This window comes from Onychomys torridus, chromosome 16 (assembly GCF_903995425.1).
Source record: "Onychomys torridus chromosome 16, mOncTor1.1, whole genome shotgun sequence".
NCBI classification, from domain to species: domain Eukaryota; kingdom Metazoa; phylum Chordata; class Mammalia; order Rodentia; family Cricetidae; genus Onychomys; species Onychomys torridus.
The window spans coordinates 64,610,667-64,634,366 of record NC_050458.1 but is presented as its reverse complement, the minus strand read 5'-3'; the positions used below and the strand labels follow the sequence as shown (position 1 = coordinate 64,634,366).

Genomic DNA, 23,700 nt, shown 5'->3' with positions numbered 1-23,700 from the left:
TGTTCACAGCTGTCTGAACAGGCGGTGGACCAGGCGCAGCTTGGAGTTTTAACTTTCATTTTACGAAGAAGCATGTCTGGCTGTTGCAGTAGGCAAGTTATAACTGGCACTTATTTCTTGTTCCTCTAGAACACGGAGAATCTCCCCCAGCACTTCAGAAGAGGGACCCTGTCTGTGTTAAAGAAGAAGTGGGAGAACCCAGTGGCTGGGGCAGAGTCCCACATAGACACACTGCCAAGCAGCAGCCGTGAGGCCGGGCACAGTGTGGACCACCCTCCCACCAAAGTGACGGAGGGCTCTGCTTCTGGAGCCAGGGCAGACCAGGAAGAGCAAACCCAGGCCAAACCTAGATTTGGATCTCGTCAGGAAGCCGTTACTCAGTGTCGGTATCCCTGCACAGAGGACAGCCTGGATCTTAAAGCCCAGGCCACAGAAAGTCAAAAAATGGAAAATTGTCTGGGAGATTTCAGGCATGAAGTGGAGAAATCTGAAATGAGTGGAAACACAGAAGCTTCCGACAAAATAGAGAAATACAATGTTCCACTGAACAGACTAAAGATGATGTTTGAGAAAGGCGAACACACTCAAGCCAAGGTAAGAGCCGGGAGGGCTTAGATAAACTCACAGCGGAAAACCTGGAGTGCTAACCGTACTACTAACGGGGGCGGCCGATTGTCTGTCTGGTCAGCTGGAGTGGAAAGGTGCTCAGTCTGTCTTTTGATTCAAGTTGTGTTCATAAACGTCTCAAATGAACACTGGTGCTGAGATTTGAGAGTCCCCAGTCTAGTTTCATGCTAAATCGAGCTCATTCTGGGATTCAGGCTGGTACCTAAACATGAAGAGAGTTAGATACTGGTAGGAGTGTGTGTTCTCGTACACTTACCCTTTTTGATTTGTCTTCCTGTGTCTTTTGTCATTTGTAGCCTTGGGGGTGGGATTGCTGCCTGAATCGATCGGTGTCTGCTCGGACACAGCTGCAGCCTGAGTTAAGGCCGAGTTTAGCGTTTAGACTGAGGCTTGGTTGTCCCAATGCTAGCTGAACCCTCCTCTTCTCAACTTCCTCCTCTGTGCCTCCCAACAAATGTTTTTTATCGGCTCAGCTCCTCTCCCAGGGAAAATCAGTGCTAAAAGCCCAGCTAGTGTAGCTTTGGGGAACTTTGACTTGCAGATGCACAGGGTTGCATTTTCCTGCATCTGCTAATGAAATTTGATCCTTCATGTGGATTGCATACAAGTCCCCAGAGGGAATTACTTAACTAGGAAATGAGTTGCATATGCTGGTTGGTGCCTTACAGCACGATCCAGGGGCTGCAGAGCTGGTCAGTTTTTCCAGTTTTCTCATACTTTCCTACATATCTGGCATTGTATGTGGGATGGTTGTTTTTGGTTTTTTTTTTTATAACAGTCCTCATAATGAAATAAACATATCTGATGGGTAGCAAAGCCATCATATCTAGATTTCAACGATGTGGGAAAGCTGTCTTTTCTTAGGCCAGATATTTGGCCCGAATCCCTGTGTTGGTGAAGTAATAGTGTAAGGCATTCCTTCTGAGATGAGGGAACTGGATCGCCCATCCTCTCGTCCTGGGTTGTGTCTGGGGTGGTAGTGTCAGTTCCTTCCAGTAACTCCCCGAAACTGCTGCCTCCCTGTCCAGGGGAGGGCTTGACTGGAGACCATCTTGGAATGCTAGGAAGAATTTTTAAGGTTTGGGGGTTTGTTTGTTTGTTTGTTTTAGCTAGAACCCTTTTTTGTGTATATTCACTTCAACCCTGCTTTAACACTGGAACAGCTGGCAAAGGCTGTGACCACAAAGCAGTTTTATGACATTTCTTAAACTCCCCGCTCAACTTTTTTAGTTCCCTGGGCCTGCCAACTCCTCCTTTCCCCTTTATGGTCGTAATAAAAAAATGTTTTTTATTTAAATGGGAAGAAGAATTTTAAATGGAAGGGAAAAAAATGTAAGACATCTTAACGAGAGAGGAAGGGGCTTTGTTGTGACTCAAAGCTCCATTGTAAGTCTCCTCCCAGACCCTGCCGGGGTGGGACCTCTGATGTCATGCAGCACACACAATGTGGGTTCAGTGGAAAGGGCTTGTGCGTGTCGGAGCTGGCCCAAGGTAGGAAATGATTGGGGCAGCAGCAAGCAAAAATGCTGATTATGATTATGACTATGGAGAGAGTTTTTCCTCGTAAATGTCTAGTGAGAGATGAGTCAAGACAAGTCTGTTTAAAGGACTAGTCCAGATAGAGAGGAAACCGCTCTACAAAGGATGACCCTTAGCTGAGCATGGTGACCCATGACTCAGCTTAGCACTCTGGGAGGCTGAGGCAAGCCGAGCTGCGGTGGGGTAGGTGCCCTGTGCCAGTCCCCTGACTCTGCCTAAGAGAGGAAGGGAAGGGCAGGAGGAGGGGGGAGATCCTGCAGCTTCGGTGCTGGTGTTACAAGGCTCACAGCTGGGAAGTCACCTGGGCTTTTTCAGGGCTGGGTATTTGTGTGTGTGCCTTTCTTCTTTCCTAAATGAAGTAGTTTTCCCCTTGGTTTTGTAACTGTTTCAGAACAAGTGTAATGATCCATATAGGGAACATCAGTTACTTTAAAAAGTTTTGTCCAGGGCTGAGACTATATAGTTCAGTGCATGTGTTTGCCTATCATTCCCAAGGCCTCTGGGTTCAGTCTCTAGAACTACTCCCTCCATATACACACACACACTCACACATACCCACACTCAAAAGAACCACACACACACACACACACACACACACACACTCACTCAAAAGAACCATTCACTCCCCTATACACACACACTCACACACACACACACACTCACACACACACACACACACACACACACACACTCAAAAGAACCACTCACGGAGCCGGGCAGTGGTGGCGCACGCCTATAATCCCAGCACTCGGGAGGCAGAGGCAGAGGACAGAGCTAGTCCAGGATAGGCTCCAAAGCTATAGAGAAACCCTGTCTTGAAAAACCAAAAAAAAAAAAAAAAAAAAAAAAAAAAAGAACCACTCACCCCCCCCCACACACACACACCCTCAAAATGTTTTGTCCAGTGTTTTGTTTTGGGGTGTGTGTGTGTGTGTTGTGTGCTTGTGTGTTTGAGAGAGGGTCTCATTGTGTAGCCCTAGCTGGCTCTGGAACTCACTTTGTACACTAAACTGGCCTCAAACTCACAGAGAGCCTCCTGCCTCTGCATCCCTAGGGCTGTTCCTGGCTGTTTAGTCCAATATTTCAATCAAACTATTAGGAAAGCTTCGTCTGCTTTTAAGCTGAAGAATAACCAACCTGTCTGCAATTAGACTGTGCTTATGCTGGGACGGTGTCATCTGCAGGCAGGTCTGGGTCAGAAAGCTCCGTGTCTGAGGATTTGGAAGTCTGAGAAACACACTAAACCCCCTTCAGGAGGAAGACTATTGAAGTATCACTCAGAACCTGCCAATTAATAACAATTAGTGACAGATTACGTTGTGATACTTCAGTCCTGCAATTCCAGCACTCAGGAGTTTTAGGCCAGCCTGGGCTACAGAGTGAGTCTGAGGCCTGCCTACAGTCTGGACTATATAGTAAAACCCAGTCCTTTTTTTTTTTTTTTTTTTTTTTTGAGACATGGTTTCTCTATGTAGCCCTGGTTGTCCTGGAACTTGCTCTGTAAATCAGGCTGGCCTCAAACTCACAAAGATTTGCCACTGAGTGCTAGGATTAGAGGTGTGTACCACCACTGCCCAGCTGAGACCCAGTCTTAAACTAAGCCAAATCCTAGAAATGATGACCATGTTGTTTTTTTTTTTCAGTTTCATGTTATAGCATACATGTGCTGCAGTGGTTTGAACCCTTTGAGAGAACAGAGCACCAGACTAGAGCCTGACCTTAACTGTACCGACTCTACAGCCGCACTAAAGAAACAGTTGAGCTGGCTGATGGTGGTGCACACCTTTAATCCCAGCACAGAGGCAGGTGGATCTCTGTGAGTTCGAGGCCAGCCTGGTCTACAGAACGAGTTCCACAACAGGCTCCAAAGCTACACAGAGAAACCCTGTCTGGGGGAAAAGAAGAAAAAGAAAAAAGAAACAGTTTATACACGGCTTCTTGTGCCAGAAGAGGGCACCAAATCTCCTTACAGATGGTTGTGAGCCGACACGTGGGTGCTGGGAATTGAACTCAGGACCTCTGGAAGGGCAGCCAATGCTCTTAACCTCTGGGCCATCTCTCCAGCCCCTTGTTGTTCCTGTTTTGTGTTGTTTTGAGGCAAGGTCTTACGTGGCCCATGCTGGCTGTTTATATCCTCCTGCTTCCTTCCAAGTGCTGGGATTATTGGTCTATCACCACACCTGCTTTCACACACCTAATTAACCCTTTACTGAGTTACGTCACCTGTAGCTTATAGCTTATACAGTTTGAAAGTGTAGGATTATTGTCCTACTGATTTCTCACTGTAGCTGAATGTTTCTTGTAAAAGACACATCTGTATTAATTAAATTTGATGATTAATGGCTCCGAGTAATCCTTCAGTCTCCTGTGGTGAGATTATAATGGATCTAGATATAAAGGTGCCCCTTGGGCAGTTCTGATACTTCTCACTGTTTCTTCCGGAATGGCCGCTGTTGGTGTATCGGCCATCTGTCATCTTCTAATCTGTTTTGTGCCGACTAAGACTAACTGCGTCCTGCTCCAGCCTGTCTGATTTCAGTCAGACATGTTGAAACTCAGTGGCAAGACTGGAACGTTACATAAGCCTTTGTGGGGCAAAGACGTGCCACGTGCGAGCCAGAGAGTGGATGCGCAAAGATGCCCGTCTCCTCTGGCCTCCAGATGTTGTCATGGAGACCCTCTGAGGTTATTTTGTCCGGTTTCCTGCCCTCAGTTGGGAGATCATAACCCCAGCTTTACACAAGGAGACAGCTGAAGTTAGAGAAGTTAGTGGGTATGCCTGATGTCATGTGACTAATCTCAGAACAAGGACGGAACTTGTGTAGGAGCATTCTATTGTACGAGGCTCCATGGATATGAGAACTGTAGCCCTGCCTGTCTCTGACATCTGTGGAAACTAGAATGAACTGAAGATTGTACAATAAATAGTGGCATCCTCACATACACTCTCTATTCCCTATTCCCCCACTCCCACCCTTTTTTTTCCCCCGAGTCAGGGTTTTTCTGTGTAGCCCTGGCTGTCCTGGAACTCGCTCTGTAGACCAGGCTGGCCTCGAACTCACAGAGATCCACCTGCCTCTGCCTTCCAGTGCCAGGATTAAAGAGGTGCGCCACCACCGCCTGGCATATAATTGGGTTTTATGTAGCTTTAGTCACTACATAACTCCCTGTTTTGTGGCCTTTATCTTATTTGAGTTTATTTTTGTTTCGTCTTTGTTGCATAGACCTAAGTGTGTATCTTCCTCGTCCCTGCACTTCCTCTTTTATGGGATCTATTTCATTATGCTGCATAATCACCTTCCCAATAATTAGATTCTATCTCTGAGCATCTTGGCAAAAATACTTTGTTTTAAATAATTTCTGTGATGTGTACCATCTTTAGAGCACACACTCTTCTGGATGTTTCGGCGTGCCCTTGAGGACTGTACTGCATCAGAACTAGCTCTGCCTGCACACATAACCCCGCAAGCTCCTTCAGCTGCTGCTTTTGTAGAATTCTTAACTATTCTCTGTCTTATGTGTGTACGTATTTGCCTGCATGTATGTGTACCATATGGGTGCCTGGTATCCATGGAGGTCAGATGAGGGTGTCAGAATCCCTGGACCTGAAGTTACATATGATTCTGAGCCACCATGTGGCTGCTGGCAACAGAACCCAGATCCTCTGGAAGAGCAGTAAGTGCTCCTAACTGCTGAGCCATCTCTCTAGCCCCCAGGTTTTTAACTACTGAATTAGCCTAGATATGAAATATCATTTTTCCCCTTTTTTGGCTTACAATTTTTTGGAACTCTTAGAAGTACAGAAAATGTGGAGACATTCTGTATTTGGTGATAAATGCCTCTCTTAGTTAGGGATTCTATTGCTGTGATTAAACACTGGGATCAAAGGCAGCTTGAGGAGGAAAGGGTTAATTTCACTTACACTTACCATTACTGAAGGAATTTGGGCAGGAACTCAAACAGGAGCTGATGCAGAGGCCATAGAGGGGTGCTACTTACTGGCTTGCTCCCCATGGCTTGCTCAGCCTGCTTTCTTGAAGAATCCAGGACCACCAGCCCAGGGGTGGCCCCACCCACCATGGGCTGGGCCCTCCCCCATTGATCATCATTTAAGAAAACATACCACAGGCTTTCCCATAGGTCAGTCGATTGGGGACATTTTCTCAGTGGAGAGTCCCTTTTCTCAAATGACTTTAGTCTTTGTCAAGTTGACATAAAACTGGCCAGCACATCCTCCTATGTGCGCTTTTTATGTGTATGAACCATTTTATTCAGAGTCCCTGAAGAAGAAAAAAAATTTTTTTCTTTTTGAGACAGGGTTTCTCAGTGTAATTTTGGTGCCTGTCCTGGATCTCACTCTGTAGGCCCAGGCTGGCCTTGAACTCACAGAGAGCTACCTGCCTCTGCCTCCTGAGTGCTGGGATTAAAGGCGTGTGCCACCACCACTGCCCCGCCAATGAAAAAAAATTATCACTTAATACTTTGAGAAATTAAGAGATTTCATTTACACCCAATGATTTCTATACATAGTTCTGCAAAAATCTCATTTCTCCCTAGAACCTACCCTTCCTCCATCCTTGATTTCTAGGAAATATGAGATCGTCCAAAGGAAGAGTCCAAGTGAGAGGGTGGAAGGCAGTGAAGGGGTCAGTTAAGGAACTCTGCATAAACGCGGAGAGTCATCTTCCTCTGGGAGAGGAGACAGGATCTCATGCCGCCCAGGCAGTCTCAAAATCTGTCCTTGAACTCCTGATCCTCCTACCTCCACTGCCCAGAAGCTAGGGTCATAGCCGTACACCACAATACCTGGCTTGAGAATCAGCATTTGCCATGGCACATGCTTTTCATCCTAGCACTCTGGAGGTAGAGGCAGGCAAGTCTTTATGAGTTCAAGACCAGCCTGGTCCACATAGTTAGTTCCAGGACAGCCAGGGCTACGTAGTGAGACCCTCTCTTGAAAACAACAAAAGGAAGCTGGGCATGGTAGTGCATGCCTTTGATCCCAGCACTCGGGAGGCAGAGGCAGGTGACTCTCCATGAGTTTGAGGCCAGCCTGGTCTACAGAGCAAGTTCTGAGACAGCCAGGGCTACACAGAGAAACCCCATCTCATCAACCTTTTTGGTGCTTTGTTTTGAGACCAGGTCTCTCACTGATCTCACTGGACCTAGAGCTCTGCTAACCAACTGGCAGGCTGGCTGGTCAGCAGGTCCAGTGATCCACCTATCTGTCCACGGTAACACTCAGGTCACACCCATGCATTGTCATACCTGGTTTATCATAGGTGCTGGGGATCCCAACTCAGGCCCTTAGACTTGTACAGCAAGTGCTTCCATCTGACTGAACGTGGTGACTCACACCTATAACCCCAGTAATCGAGAGGCTGAGGCAGGAGGATTGCCATGAGTTCAGGCACACCTGAGCCTTGGAGAGAAAAGAATTTTCCTGAAAATAAGGGTTGATGAGATAGGAAATCTGCCTTGTTAATCATTTATAACCTAATTTGCTTTTCTTTCTTTTTTTAAGTCTAGAAAAAAAAATATTCTACAGACTCCTGGCTAAAAGCCCCAAGTACCTACTCTCTTATTGGTATATGTCAGTATATTTGATTGATGAATTCACAGAAAGTACTTAAGAGGCATTCACACAAGACATGTCATAAAACAGCTAACAGGGAAGGAACTTGTAGGGTGGAGTAAGCCAAGCCTTGGGAAATTCCACAAAGCCTTCAAATCAAATGTCTTGTGCTTGGCAGGGTGTAGCATTCCTGGAGTGTCCATGTGTCCAAGTAAAAAATGTTGAAACGATATATAAATCTGTTGCAGGGGTGTGTGTGTGTGTGTGTGTGTGTGTGTGTGTGTGTGAGTGAGAGAGAGAGAGAGAGAGAGAGAGAGAGAGAGAGAGAGAGAGAAAGAGAGAGAGAGATCAACAGGACACACACAGTTTTTTGCTCTGTTTGGGCTTTTTTTCTCCCTTACATCCTGGAGAAATACTGCTTCGCCCTGCCCTGAAATGGGCTCTAGATCTCGCATTCTGGTCTAAAGGTGAAAGTGATAGCCTAAGCCCTCCCTGGGCCCTCAGCTACTGCCTCCTCAGAGCCACATTCTTCCTCAGAACTGATTCCCAGTTTCCTCCACATCCAGATGGCTTTGCTTGTTCTCCTCGCCCCAGGCTAGCCTTGAACTCCTGCCTTGGCTTCCCAAGGATCTGGATTCTAATCCTATTCCACCAGACCAGTATTTCTAAGGCTCGCAGAGTTTTGTTGTGTTGTGTTTTAGGTTTGGCCGTTTGGTAGCAGGTGTTGTTTTGGTTTGGGTTTTTGGTTTTGTTGTGAGATACTGTCATCCTGTCTTGGCCAGCCTCGCCTCAGAGGACCGCCCCTCATTCCTTGGAAGCTGTCTATCTTGTTTTATTGTTTGTTTCATTTACGGGTTTCATATACTACTCTGGGGTGGGGTGGGGGTGGGGCACGAAACATTAGCCCCTTTGTGGAAGCCAGGGAACGATCACAACAGCCAGTTCTCTTCTTTCAAGTTGACCCAACTCATCATTAGGCCTAGTGGCATGTGACTTTATCTACCGAGCCATCTCACCGCTACAGGGGCTGCTTGGTGAGCTTCCGGGAACCACCTGTCTCCACTTCCCAGGACTGGGATTACAAGTGTTTATCCTCAAGTATAGTTTAAAAAAAAGTGGATTCTGGGGAGCTCAGGCCTTCTTGTTTGTAAAGCAAACACACTGCTAGCTGAGTTATCATCCTAAACTGTTTTATTTTGCTTAAGACAGACTCTCACTAACCCGTGCTGGCCTCAGATTTGCTATGTAGATGAGGATGACCTTGAACTCCCAACCCTCCTGCCTTCACTTCCCTGGTGCTGAAAGTAGAGGCCTGTGCTACTATACCCATATTTTGCGCAACTGGCCTGAAACTGGTTATGTAAAAGCAGATGACCTCAAACTTCGGATGTTTCTCCTGCCTTTACCTCTAGAGTGCTGAGGTTATGGGTACAACACACCCCACTATTAATTCAAGTGCTTAAATGAAAAGCTAGCAAAGATGGGAAGCCTTATTCTCAGGAAATGACAAAGAAAACTTCTGCAGGTTTTGTTCCTGTTCATTCTGTGGAACCTGATGCAAGGCAGAGTGTGAAACAAGGACCAGAGCTTTGCAGGCTGCAGCACGTACTCTTGGATTAGGACTTGGCTTTTATCTTTGGCAGAATGTGAATTCCTCTGTTAAGAATGAGGAACTTAAACTGAGCGGTGGTGGTCCACGCATGTAATCCCAGCACTCAGGAGGCAGGGACAGGTGGATCTCTGTTAATTTTGGGCCAGCCTGGTCTACAGAGTGAGTTCCAGGACAGCCAGGGCTACAGAGAAAAACTATGTCTCAAAAAAAAGAAAAAAGAAAAGAAAGTAGAGCCTGATCACATTGTATTCTATATATGTATACAAGTGTGTGTGTGTGTGTGTGTGTGTGTGTGTGTGTGTGTGTGTGAGAGAGAGAGAGAGAGAGAGAGAGAGAGAGAGAGAGAGAAGAAAATACTTGCTTTAAAACAATAAATATGTAGGGGAGCAAGATGGCACCTCAGGTGAAAGCATCGGCTGGCCGACCTCATGATCTGTTCAGATCCCTGGAACCCACAGTGGCAGAACTGTCTTCATTAGGGTTTCGTTGCTGTGGAGAGGACCCCCCCACGACCGTGGCGACTCTTATAAAGGAAACATTTAGCTGGGGCTCGATTTCCGTTCACAGAGTTAGTCGTTATCGTCATGGCAGCATGCAGGAGGCTGAGAGTTCTTCTTCTGGATCGCCAGGCAGCAGGAAGAGGCAGTGGGCCTGGCTTGAGCTTCCGAGACCTCACAGCCCGCCCCTGGTGACACACCTCCTCCAGCAAGGCCGTACCTCCTCTTAGTACCACTGCCTTTGGGCCTATGGGGCCATTTTCTTCCAAACTACCATGAGAAACAACTCCTGAGAGTTTCCTGACCTCCACATGTACACTGTAGGACATGTGTGCATGTGCTGCACACACACACACACACACACACACACACACACACACACATACACACACACTATAAAATAGGGATTTTGTTTTGTTTTGTTTTGTTTTATATTTAAAGAAGGATATATAACCCACAATTCAAGGCAGGAGGATCACAAGTCCAAGCTCAGCCTGGTCTATATATGAGACCTTATCTCATCCTCTAGGTACTTGAATGTAAATAGAGGGAAGGGGGAGGGAGAGAGGAAGGAAGGAGGGAGGGAGAAAGACCACAGAGATCATTTTCCTTTTGTTTGAGATGTGTTTGTAATTTCCAGGATTTCTCCTTTTTTTTTTTTTTTTTTTTTGGTTTTTCGAGACAGGTTTCTCTGTAGCTTTGGAGGCTGGCCTCGAACTCACAGAGATCCACCTACCTCTGCCTCCCAAGTGCTGGGATTACAGGCGTGCGCCACCACCGCCCGGCGATTTCTCCTTTTTGAGTCCCAGAAATAGGAATTTCTGAATTGATCTTACAGCACAGTAACACTTGAACTCTTGGAATATGAGCAATCACTGTTAATTTCCTGCCACTGTCCCAAATCAATGCTAGCTTATTTTGGCTCTCCTGCTTAGACCCCACTCTTCCAGCACCAGGCTGGGTCGCAGTGGCAGTACTTGGCCTTTGCAGGATGAGGAGTATGGATGGAGCGTGTCCGCCAGACCTCGACTTCCGCCTTGGCTGTCAGCTTCCTGCTTTCCCAGAGCCAGAAATACTGAGCCACATAAGTCATATAGATGTAGTTGACGTGAGTGGATCTGACCTGAGTAAGATGTGACAACAGCAGGGTTTTATTTGTTTGGTTTTATGAAACAAGGTCTTCCTTTATAGCTCGTTCTGACCTGGAACCCAGGGCAGCCCTTCTCTCATAGTCTCCCAGGTGCCGGGATTACAGGTATGAGTCACCACTCCCAACTTCATTTTGGTTTTTATTTGAAATATATTATTACAAGATAATTAGGGCTAGCAGGAAATAAATTGTTTTAAAGACATAGTAAATTTTTGAAGTCAGTTAGCTCATTGTGTTTAAGAGTTTAATAACTTTTATTAGGGATTATTAATAAGAAACAAACAAATGATGAAATCCCCATTCATACAAAGGAGCACACAGAGAAATCAGCAAGGCAATGCTTTTGTAAAAAGGATGCACTGGAGCTAACACACACCAGGCCAAGATGGCTCCTGTCCTTTATCCCTGTGGTGGGTGGTGAGGGTGTCTCATACTGTAATTGGTGGGAACTCAACCTCACAGGCAGCCGAGATTGGCTAACTGGTAGCCCTTGCCTGGCTAGTTACTTTTGATTTTAAGAAAGAAGTTTCTCACATATTGAACCCAAAGTGTTCAGCAGCAGAGCTAGGATATCTGAGGCCCTGCATTTGGTCCTCAACCTGGAAGAACGTGGGGGATGGAAGATGGAGGATGAAGGGGGGGGGGGAGGGAGAGAGGGAAGAAAGAAGTGTCTCTTACCCCTGACACACTGGATTTCACATAATTCCTACTTCTAGTAGTCTGGAAACATATTTGAAAGAGAGGATCTGGCTGGAAGCTGTTATGCTTTGCTACTATGCTTGGGAATATTCTATACAACTAAGGGGCTTTTTCTTGAGTATATTTCTAGTCCTAAAATTATAATTTAAAACTTTATATATTTTGGTTTTTATGAAGCAGGATCTCCTATAGCCTCATATATTTGCACAATCTGGCCTTGAATTCATGGTCCCCCTGTCTCTCCTCCACTCTAGGATTAATTACAGGTGTCTGCCACTACACTTAACCTAATTTGTAACTATAACTAAAGGTCTATACAAAATATAAGACACCAAATGTTAGGGTTTCAAGAATCACAAAATACTTTATTCAAAAAAATCTGTGCCCAGTGTCTGCAGCATAGCTCAGTGTATAGCACTTGCCTGATGTGCCCAAGTCCCCAGGTTCAATCCTTGGCACCGAAGAAACAAATTAATGCTACAATCTCCAGGCAGTGCTGCTGCTGTTAATCCCAGCGCTCTGGAAGCAGAGGCAGGCGGATCTCTGAGTTCTAGGCCAGTCTGGTCTACAGATCGAGTTCCAGGATAGCCAGGGCTGTTATACAAAGAAACCCTGTCTCAAAAATGAATGAATGACTGACTGAATGAATGAATGATGCTACAATCTACAAATCCGGGAAGTGTGTGAGTGCAAAGGCAGTTTCCCTCAGTGGGCTCACGTGCCAGTAGGAGGATAGTTACCACACTCTACCAAGCATTGTAACAAAATCTGGCTGGGCACCTTCAGACTGCAGGAAGGAGGAGCTGTATGTGTATAGAAGCAAGTGACAGAGTCTTCTGGGTTGTTGTTGTTGAGACAGGGTTTCTCTGTTTTTTGGGGCCTGTCCTGGAACTTGCTTTGTAGCCCAGGCTGGCCTCGAACTCACAGAGATCCGCCTGCCTCTGCCTCCTGAGTGCTGGGATTAAAGGTGTGCACCACCGCCGCCTGGCTGACACTGAGTCTTGAAGGACTAGCATTTGCTAGAGAGAAGAACAAGCATGATATGGGTAGAGGGAGCCTCATTTATTATGCCATGGTTCTCAGAGCAGCTTGACTTCCCTGAAGGATGAAGGCTGTATCACAGAATACCCGGAGAGGAGACTGGGTGGGCACTGACCTGCCCAGGAGGTCCTCTGGAACGCACTGAACACTTGCAGCGATATTCAAGGGCGACTGGGAATTCTGAAAGAATTTTGAACAGGAGAGTTCAGGGAGATGCAGATTTAGAATAACTACTTTTTAATTGGTTGGGATATTAGCAGCCTCGAAAAGACTGGATTACAGTGTGGAAAGAGAATCAATTAAGCAGAGAATGGGATGTTAAAGAGTCAATGATGAAGATTGCCAAGGCAGCGGCAGCGGGGTGCAGTGAGACGGAGAGGTGCTGCCTGCGCCTCAGGTTTAAGGGACATGTCATTGTCACCTAAGATATGGGGACTCTCCTCCAGCGATGGTTTAAATTTTAATGCTGATGTTGAGCACTGGTCAGTAGCCATGAGCTTTGTTTATATCAAGTCACTTATTTGTCCGTGAGCATCTGTGAACGTGTACTGCTTGACATTTAACATGTTCTGACCTTCTGGATTTTGTTAATGAAGGACTTTCGAGCGTTACATCAGTATTTCCCATCTTCTGAACAGAGTCTCTGGACCCAAAGCCGAAATGCAGGTGGAAGGCGGACCTCTGAAAACAGCTGTTCCCTGGATGACTTGGAAATAAGTAAGCAGAGAGTGTGTGAAGTCCTCCAAGAAGCAACTCAGTTACAGCGAACCTTTTGCAGTAAAAACCTGTGCTGCTAAAGGAAGGATGGCCATGGTAGAGAGAAGTCTGTGTGTTAGCTACAAGCTGCTCCCAACTGTTCTGCCCACCCCCACCCCCTGAGCTGAGGACCGAACCCAGGGCCTTGCGCTTGCTAGGCGAGCACTCTAACCACTGAGCTGACCCCCCCCAAGCCCCTGCTCTGCTCTTTATTAGCTTTCCTGATTTGTGTTTTTGTCATTTGTTTGAAGCCAGGTCTCTAGCCCAGGCTGGCCTAGAACTCCCTATGTAGCCCGAGTTGACCTTGAACTTCTGAAGCTCCAGTCTGATTCCCCAGTTCTGGGATTGCACACATGGGCACACCATGCCCAGGGTGCTCTCACTGCATTTTTCAAGCCTTTGTTTTAAGATGTACTTATTTTGTACACAGTGTTCTGCCTGCAGTGCAGACCAGAAGAGGGCACCTGAATGAGCCACCATGTGGTTGCTGGGAATTGAACTCAGGACCTCTGGAAGAGCAACCAGTGCTCTTAACCTCTGAGCCATCTCTCCAGCCCCCTCTCATTGCATTTTTAATCCATCCCTGGGTACATCTGAGGGGTGACAGGTGACGTGCTACAGACACTTTGACTCCACAGCTATCTGGAACAGGAGGACTTCCACAGACAGATGGAACCCCAGACCAAGATTGGTTGTCCCAGAGCTGGGGGTGCAGCTTCGAGGTAGTCCGGGTGCTTATTATAAACAAAAACAAAAAATGTCATTCATAGCGCAGAAAATAAGTGAACAAAAATACTAATATGTGTGAATGTGTGTGTGTATAAATGTACATTTATGGTAAAGACACTCTGTCTTTAGGAAAGCGAGTTAAAATTACCTATGAAAGACGAGTCTATTTCTGATTTTCTTTGTGTGTGTGCTTTTGGTTGTTGCTCTTGGGCTTTCTGTTTTTTTAAACAGGGTCTCCCTCTGTAGTCCCAGCTGACCTTGAATGTGTGGCGCTCCTGCTTCATCCTCCACAGTGCTGGGATTACAGACAAGGACCACACCTGACCCTTCTTGTGCTTCTGATAGAAAAGCTATGCATTAGACGACGGTCACCCAAGACTTGGAAGCCCCCGTATCCTCTAACAGTGTTTTATTTCCACGTCTCCAGGTCATCTGTCATCCTCCCCACTCAGCTTGGAGAAGAATGAGAGTGAGCAGCGGAGTGTGGGGCTCCCACGCCTCTCGGAAACCTCCGTAAAGGATCGCATGGCCAAGTACCAGGCTGCGGTGTCCAAGCAGAGCAGCTCAGCCAGCCACGCAGTATGTGTCCTGCACTGTTTGGGGTTTTTTTGTTTGGGTGCTTTTTGGTTTTGTTTTGTTTTTTGGTTTTTCGAGACAGGGTTTCTCTGTGTAGTTTTGGTGCCTGCTCTGGATCTCGCTCTGTAGACCAGGCTGGCCTTGAACTCAGAGAGATCCACCTGCCTCTGTTGGGATTAAAGGTGTGTGCCACCACCACCTGGCTACACCATTCTTATTTACTCCTCCGGACAGCGGTCATGAGCTCTGCAACCAGGAAAGGTCTCCTGGGCCCTGACCTCTGACCCTGGCCAGTCCCCCCACTTTGTTAACATCGTTCTCCAGTCTTGATTTTGCTCCCCCAGCTGATGCAAACATATTCATACCTCACTCATTTTCTGTGATGTTGCCGGCAGTGATATCAAGACTTTTCCTGGTTTGTCTACTGAACTTTTTTTCATTGTCACTGGCAAAAAAAAAAAAAAAAAAAAAAAAAAAAAAATCTGCATTTTATTAGCTTTAATAGGGAACATCTATTGTGAGTTTCTTTTTGGTTTTGTGGTGGGTGCTTAGGGTTGAACTCAGGTCTTTGCACATGCTAGGCAAGTGTGCTACACTGGGTTATATCTTCAACCCAGATTTCCTTTTTTAAGAGAATCGTGGGAAATGTAAAAAACATGAAGTGCATTGAACATTGATGTAGTTTTGTTAAGTTTTTCCTTGACGTATTGCTCACATAACATAAAATCACCATTCTGTGGAAGCACACACTGGCTGAGGATGTAGCTCAACGGAAGAGCCTTTGCCTAGCTTGCTTGAGGCTCTGGCTCTGATTCTGGGCTCCACAGGGAAAAGCAGACCAAAAACACACTTAGGGGATTTTTTTAAAGTATATTTACAAGGTTGTACAACTATAACTCTGTCTTAATTTCAGAACCTTTCCGTCAGCCCTCAGAGAAATTCCCTATCTGTTTAGTCATCCACTAAAGCCCTCATCTGCTTTCTGCCTATGAATCTGCAGTCCTGGACATTTCATTCAAAGGAATTCTGTGAGGGCTGGAGCTGGGGCTGGTACAGCACGTCTAGCATGCCTGAGGCTCTGGATTTAGTTCCCAATATAAGAGGAGCTCTATATGGCCTTCTCAATATTTAACCCATATGATGTAATGATTTCCTGCAGAGAAAGAATCATGTATTAGAAAAGAGGGGGTGGGGAATGACAGGAAGATTACATGCTTAATGAATGGAAAGATTTGGTATTCTGCACACACACCCCCTTAGTGCTAAGAATCAAACCAGAATGTCACATATGCCGGGTAAACACTCAGCCGCACCCCCAGCCCCAAAACCTGTTCTTTTTTTCTTGTTGCTTTGAGACAGGGTCTCACCATGTGGCCTTAGCTGTCCTGGAACTCACTCTGTAGACCAGGCTGGCCTGGAACTCACAGAGGTCTGCCTGGCTCTGCGTCTTGAGTGCTGGGATTAAAGGCGTGCGCCACCAGCGCCTGGCCTGAGATAGGATTTTTACTCTGTAACCTAGCTTTAAAGTCACAGGGCTTTTCTACCCTCAGCCTCCCTCCCAAGTACTCAGGTGACAGGAGCACAGGGTGTCATCACATCCTCTCTTTGTCATCTTAAAATCTACTCATTTGTGCCGGGCGGTGGTGGCGCACACCTTTAATCCCTGCACTGGGGAGGCAGAGCCAGGAGGATCTCTGTGATTCGAGGCCAGCCTGGGCTACAGAGTGAGTTCAAGGAAAGGTGCAAAGCTACACAGAGAAACCCTGTCTCAAAAAACCAAAACCAAACAAACGAACAACAAAATCTGCTCATTTGTCTGTTTACCATAGTGCTGGAAACTGAAGCCAGGACCTACGTCAAGCATGCTAGAGAAGCACAGTGCTGTAAGGGGCATCCCTAGCCCAGTTTCTAATTTTTAGAGGATGCATAAGTTTGCTTCCTCTGGGATTTCAGAATACAAGATCTATTCATTGCCAAAGGTTTTAACCATGTTGGGAAAATAATGTTGTTTTATTTGTTCCTGGACAGATCAAAACTGTGCAGATTCAAGATCATAATGTATATTCCAGAAGTAAACATTTCCCCCTACATAATTATGCATTCCTCAGTAGTACTGATGGACCCATTCTCTGAAACACAGTTGTTTGTTTGTTTCCTTGTGTCTTTCTTTTTTTCGGTACCAGGGATTGAAATCACAGCTTTATACATGCTAGACACACACTCGACCACTGAGCTTCATCCTCATGTCTTACTCCAGTTGTTTTTTTTTTTTACCACAGTAGTTTTTTTGGTTTTTGGTTTTTGGGGTTTTTTTTTTTTGTTTGTTTGTTTGTTTGTTTGTTTGGTTTTTAGAGACAGGGTTTCTCTGTGTAGCTTTGTGCCTTTTCTGGAACTCGCCTGGTAGACCAGGCTGGCCTCGAACTCACAAAGATCCACCTGCCTCTGCCTCCTGAGCTCCTGAGTGCTGGGATTACAGGCGTGCGCCACCAACGCCTGGCAAAAATTTTTTATGCATAGACTTTTTTTTTTTTTTTAAGATTTATTTATTATGTACACAGAAGAGGGCGTCAGTTCTCTTTACAGATGGTTGTGAGCCATCATGTGGGTGCTGGGAATTGAACTCAGGACCTCTGGAAGAGCAGTCGGTGCTCTTAACCTCTAAGCCATCTCTCCAGCATAAAGATGAGGACTTGCACTTTCTCCCCCCCCACCCCCCAGCTGAGGACCGAACCCAGGGCCTTGTGCTTGCTAGGCAAGCGCTCTACTTCTGAGCTAAATCCCCAGGCCCCTACAGTAGTTTTAATAAGAGACGATGTGTATAAATCAACAGAGTGGAACACCCAGAGTTTCCCAAGTGTGAAAAAGGAATAGAATGAGACTCTCCTTAGAATGTAGATCAGGAGATGCAGAGACGGGTGAGGGGCCAAGCTTACTTCGTGCCTGATACTAGAGGTGTCTGTCTTGTCTGTCTGTGCAAGCATTCCACCCAGATGACTCCTCGGGTGGGAAAACCTGTTCTGTGACCTCGTTTGGGTTTTGGGGTTGTTTTTTTTTTTTTAGCACATTGGAAAGAGCAACAGGTATGGCCTTGACAAAGTACCCTCCTGCTGGCTGGTTAATTTGCTCTTCATTGTGAAACAGTCTGGTGTATCCCAGACTGAACTCAAACTGCCTATGTAGCTGAGCTCTGGTCCTCCTGCCTCCAACTCCTAAGAACCGGGACTACAGTGCCACCACACACGGTTTTGTTTTGTTTTGTTTTGTTTTTTTATTTGTTTGTTTTGGTTTGTTTGGTTGGTTTTTGGTTTTTGGAGACAGGGTTTCTTTGTAGCTTTGGAGCCTGTCCTGGACTAGCTCTGTAGACCAGGCTGGTCTCGAACTCACAGAGATCCGCCTGCCTCTGCCTCCTGAGTACTGGGATTACAGGCGTGCGCCACCACCACCTGGCCACACACGGTTTTATTTGGTGCTGGCAGGTAGAACCCAGGGCTTTTTGCATGCTAGGAAAGCTCTGTACCAACTGAGCTTCATCCTTAGCTCCCCCTTAAAAACAAAACCAAACCTCAAGGGGTGTAGCAACGCAGGATGGCTGGAGTTTGAAGCCAGTTACAGGACTGCCAGGCTACAGAGATCCCGTCGTCATCTCTGAACGAATTCTCTAGTAGAGTTCTGCTCTGGAGATTTCAAGAGTTGAGACGTCTTTAAAACTTCTGGGGAAAAGTACAATTAATTCGTCTCATCCTCCAAGAATGTCTGAAATTCCTTACAGCACACAGTTGTAACAGGGCACATCCTGGGTAGCAGCTTAGGGGGAGCTCGGAGACAGACAGACAATAAATTAATGGGTGTCGTAGTGTGCCCAGCAGCGCTGGGGCCCATCTCCTCCTAATAGGTGCACTCTGAAGTCGCTGACCTCAGCAAATTCATCACATCCACTTCATTGGCCCTGTGGCCTTCGATGGCTTGTTTCTCCCCAAGCCTGAAGAAGCACAGATGGCACCGGGAATGTAGCTGAGCTGGTAGCAAGTTTCCTAGCGTAGTCTTGAGTTTAACCACCGGTGCCACGTCACCTGAGTGTGGTGACACCAGCAGCCGCGGCACTTGAGAAGTGGAGGCAGGAGGATCAGAAGTTCAAGGTTGTCCTTGGCTGTCTAGTCAGTTTGAGGCTAGCCTGGACCGCATGGGAGCCTGTCAGAAAGAGCGAGGAGGGTGGGGGAGGGGTCCTAGGAAAGGTCACAGTAAAGGTGGGCAAAGCTCCCTCTTTGTTGATTTCGGATCTAGGAGGTCAGTCCATTTTAACTTTCTGCCCCCAGTGTCCCTTATGAGGAAAAAAGATAGGCCTATTCTCCTCAGTCCTTACGGCAGTACTAATACATGTTTTCTCTAATGTTGAGGCTCGGTTATGAAATATAGATTAAGGTATGTCTTTGCAAATTTTATGTGAAAAGCTTTTTTTTTTTTTTTTTTTTTTTTTTTCAAGTTTGATAGAAAAAGATTGTTTATGGTATCATTCGGTATAACTTCAGTTTTTATATGTGTCCATCATCCCTGTCTTTCTTTCCAGGCCGGGCATTTATGTGTATGGTCAGTATATTTTCTTAATTGTTGGCACTTGGCATCTCCTTTCCTTGCTCCCCAATGGTCTTTTCTGTAAATTCACAAGCTGTGCACTTCACAAGCTTTGCTGCTACAAGAGTGGTTCACAGAATGTGCGTGCCGGGGGTGGCCTGTGTGTGTCCCTGTTGAGACGTCTGTGTCCTAATGAGCATCCCCTTTGAGACAGGCGGACAGATAGCTAACTCGGAGGTATGTGTCCACACAGCTGCTTTTGTTATTTCTCTAGTCAGTGGGTTCTGCTTGTGACAGGGGCTTGATTTGGCCTAAGGTCTGTGAGAAGAATTTTTTTTTTTTTTTTTTTAAAGCATTCCAAGTTTATTTGAAAGATGAGCTGTGAAGAGAATGGAATGGTAAGCATTTTGGGTTCACGAGTTATTTTTATTTTGTAGAAAGAGTTGAAAGCCGGTGGTGGTGAGGTCAAAACTCATAAATTGGAACAAAAGGAGAATGTGCCCCCAGGACCTGAGGTCTGCATCTCCCATCAGGAAGGAAGAAAGGTAGGTTGAAAGTCCACGTCCAGTTGCCAAGGAAGCATGTGTTCTAAATTAGGTGCTTAAAATTAGAAAGGGCTCTGGCTCTAGGCTGCAGTGTCTGGGAATTTGGTGGCAGCTGCAAGAGCAGATTGTCATTTTTGCAGGTCACATCATTTCAGTTAGGAAGCTTTGTCATTTACAGCTGACCAAATAATGAGCCTTCATTGGAAAATTCTTTTGTTCAGCAAATGCCCAGAAGGCATAAAGCTAAAGTCACCTATAAAAACCCTGCTTGCTCAGAGATAAAATTTTTATTTTTAAAAACTTTTTTAAGGTTTTGTTGTACGTGTATAAATGTTTTGCCTGAGCACAATGTGTGTGCACTGTGTGCGTGGCTGGTGCCCTCAGGGTCAGAAGAGGGTATTGGATCCCCTGGAACTCAAGTTACAGCTCGTTGTGAGCCGCCATTCCGGTGCTGGGAATTGAACCCAGATCCCTGGAAGAACTGAGAATGCTCTAAACTGCTGAGCCATTTCTGCAGCCCCAAGATACTGTCTTTAAATCATTCACAATCTTCTTCTTCTTGAACATATACTCAATATGTTATTTTAATATTTTCTTTCGTTTGCTTGTTTTGTCTTCATTTTGTTTTGAGATGATGTCTGTGTGTCTCAGGCCGGTCTTGAACTTGCACATTCAAGCAGTCCTTTTACCTCAGCCTCTCAATAACTGAGACTGCAGGTTCCTGACACCACTCTGGTTTAATACATTTGTTTGTTTGTTTGTTTGGTTGGTTGTTTGGCTGGTTGGTTAAAGAAAAAGTTATTTTTTTCCTCAAGGTTATTTGTTTGGGTTTGGGTTTTGCTGTGCTAGCAATTCACAGGAGGCCTTGCATGCCCTGGGCAAGTGTTCTCCTGCTGAGTTACATCTCCAGCCCTCACTCAAAGCATGTTAGAATGCTAGGAGTATGTGTTAATCATAAGAAATGCTCAGCGTAGAAACTGGGACTGGGCCAACAAGATAGCTCACCAGGAAAAGGCACTTGCAGGCAAAGCTGAGGCCCTGAGCTCAGTCTCCAGGACTCACATGGTGGAAGGAGAGAACCAGTCTGCAAGCTGTCCTCTGAATTCCACGCGTGTGCTGTGGTATATCCTCACCTCCACACATATAATAATTAACTAATTAATGGGGGAGGAGTAGACTAAAGGCAGAACCAGGCACACTAGCAAATACCGACAATCGCAGAACAATGCAGGAAGCGAAATCAGGAGGGTCACGAGTTTGAGGCCAGCATGGTGCACGTAGAAAGTTTGAGGCCAGAATACTTTTTTTTTTTCTTTTCTTAGAGCTGAGGATCAAACCCAGGGCCTTGGGTTTGCTAGGCAAGTGCTCTACCACTGAGCTAAATCCCCAACCCCCCAGAATACTTGTTTTTAAAGAAAGATTTATTTATTATGTACAGTGTTCTGCCTGCATGTGTCCGTGCAGGCCATAAGAGGGCACCAGATCTCATTACAGGTGGTTGTGAGCCACCATGTGGTTGCTGGGAATTGAACTCAGGACCTCTGAAAGAGCAGACAGTGCTCTTAACCACTGAGCCATTTCTTCAGCCCAGAAAATCTTTTTTAAAATCTTAATAATAGGGGTTGGGGATTTAGCTCAGTGGTAGAGCGTTTGCCTAGCAAGTGCAAGGCCCTAGGTTCGGTCCTCAGCACTGAAAAAAAATATATTAATAATAATAATACATTGTATAAACTGTAGACTTTTTTTTTTTTTTTTTTTTTTTTTTTTTGAGACAGATCCTGTAGACCAGCCTAGCCTAGAACTCACAGAGATCTGCCTGGATCTGCCTGTGTCTGCTTCTTGAGTGCTAAAATTAAAGATGTGGGTCACCATGCCTGGCTAGTGAAAGTTGTTTCTCAAATACAACAAATAAATATGTTTGGAATTTTCCTTATGATTTATAAATTAAAAAAAAAAAAATCCCAGCATTGAAATCTCCCCATCTTTACCTAAAGATCATAAGTGAAGAAATACTTGTCTGGAAAATGATGCTCCTGGTGTCCTAAATTCTATCTTTGTGCTGTTTTCTTGATTGTCTTCATGCCGATTTGATGTGAAATTAGAACTCTGGGCTGAATTGCAGGATCGGAACATTTTAATTACAGTGCAAAGGAGCAGAGCCGCAAGAGAATCATAAATCAGGGAGTGGGTGGAGAAGGAGGCAATAAAGACAGTAAACGTCAGTCAAGCGCTCCTCAAAGTCTGTAGGTTTTCCAGAGCCTGGGCTCTCCCTGGACTGCCTGACCCAGACCTTTCGTTAACCAGTACCTAAGCTCTGTTTGAACTTCGGTCTGCTACAAAAAGATGTTAATGCTACAGGAAACATTCTTTTCAAAACAAAACAAAACACACACACACACACACTTTTTTTTTTTTTTTTTTTTTTTTTTAGGCAGTGTTTCTCTGTGTAGCCCTGGCTGTCCTGGAACTCGCTCTGAAGACCAGGCTGGCCTCAAACTCAGAGATCTGCCTGCCTCTGCCTCCAGAGTGCTGGGATTGAAGGCATGCACCACCACTGCTCGGCCCATATGTTTTTATTTATCCTTTGTGAATGTAAGAGGGCACTGGATCCCCTGGAACTAAAGTTACAGGCAGTTGTGAGCCACCATGTGGGAGCTGGGAATTGAGCCCAGGCCCTCTGCAGGAGCAGCCAGTGCTCTTCACCACTTGGGGCTCTCCAACCCCAAGTAACTTTCTTGAAATGCCATGCTTTGTCAAACTGTTGCTTTTCCTATAATGAGATGTCTGAGCATGGTCTCTGGTGCTCCTGCCTGGAAGTTCCTGCAGTGGTGACACCTGTCCACCCATACGTTATGTCATGATGTCAGCACTAAGTGCCCCAGGGGACTAGGTCAGAGGAAAGGGAAGAACATCCCAGGATGGGTGCACCTACAAAGTCAACAAAGAGTTGAGGGTCTTTTTTGTTTGGTTTTGGTTTTTGGTGACAGGGTCTCATGTAGCATAGGCTAGCCTCTAATTTACTGTGTAGGCAAGGATGACCCTGAATTACTGGCCTCTCCTGCCTCTGTTTCTCGAGTACTGAGATTGTAGGCATGTGCCAACCAGCCAGCAGTAAAGGTCTTTTTATAATCAAACATAACTTTCAAAAACTGTATGGATGGAATACTGCATGTGGAGGCGATCATTTCAATACCTGGCACATAGTAAACACTCAGTAAATGTCAGCTGTGGTTCTTCTCGCTTCTTCTTTGCCAAGGTAGAATCCCTGTAGTGAATGGAGCGTAGGGGAAACGCCAGCATCCACTGTGGTCAGCCAACAACTTAGTCTCCATCGTAACTCAGTTCTTCAGACATCTTGATATAGGCCCTTGGTGTCACCCATTAAAACCAGCATCATGGGGCTGGGGATTTAGCTCAGTGGTAGAGCGCTTGCCTAGCAAGCACAGGGCCCTGGGTTCGATCCTCAGCTCCAAATTAAAAAAAAAAAAAAAGAAAGAAAAGAAAACCAGCATCGCGATCTTTATAGAAGATGTACACCAGGAAGGATTAGGTCATATATAAAGGAGGGAGAGAGGCAGTTCTTTTATTCAAGTTTGATGGCTTCTGAACCAAAAATATATACCTACACATAGGGTCTGCTTCTTGTTAAAAAAACAAAACAAAACAAAACAAAAAACCCTGCCATTTTGAGACTAGAATATTTTTGTTGGTTTTTGGTGCTTTTTTTGTTTTGTTTTGTTTTGAATATTCTTCTTAGATACATACTTTTATTATTATTACTGTTA

General features: G+C 45.7%; 1 protein-coding gene across 2 annotated transcripts in view; it reads left to right on the top strand.

The window, feature by feature from the left end:
* Window positions 1–23,700, top strand: part of Lima1 (LIM domain and actin binding 1) — a 99,654-nt gene that overhangs the window by 61,070 nt on the left and 14,884 nt on the right. For both annotated transcript variants that reach the window (XM_036207514.1, XM_036207515.1), the window contains exons 4-7: window positions 130–594; window positions 13,379–13,457; window positions 14,653–14,804; window positions 19,808–19,915. In XM_036207514.1, coding sequence (XP_036063407.1) covers window positions 130–594; window positions 13,379–13,457; window positions 14,653–14,804; window positions 19,808–19,915 — 804 coding nt within the window. The remainder of the gene's footprint in view (window positions 1–129; window positions 595–13,378; window positions 13,458–14,652; window positions 14,805–19,807; window positions 19,916–23,700) is intronic.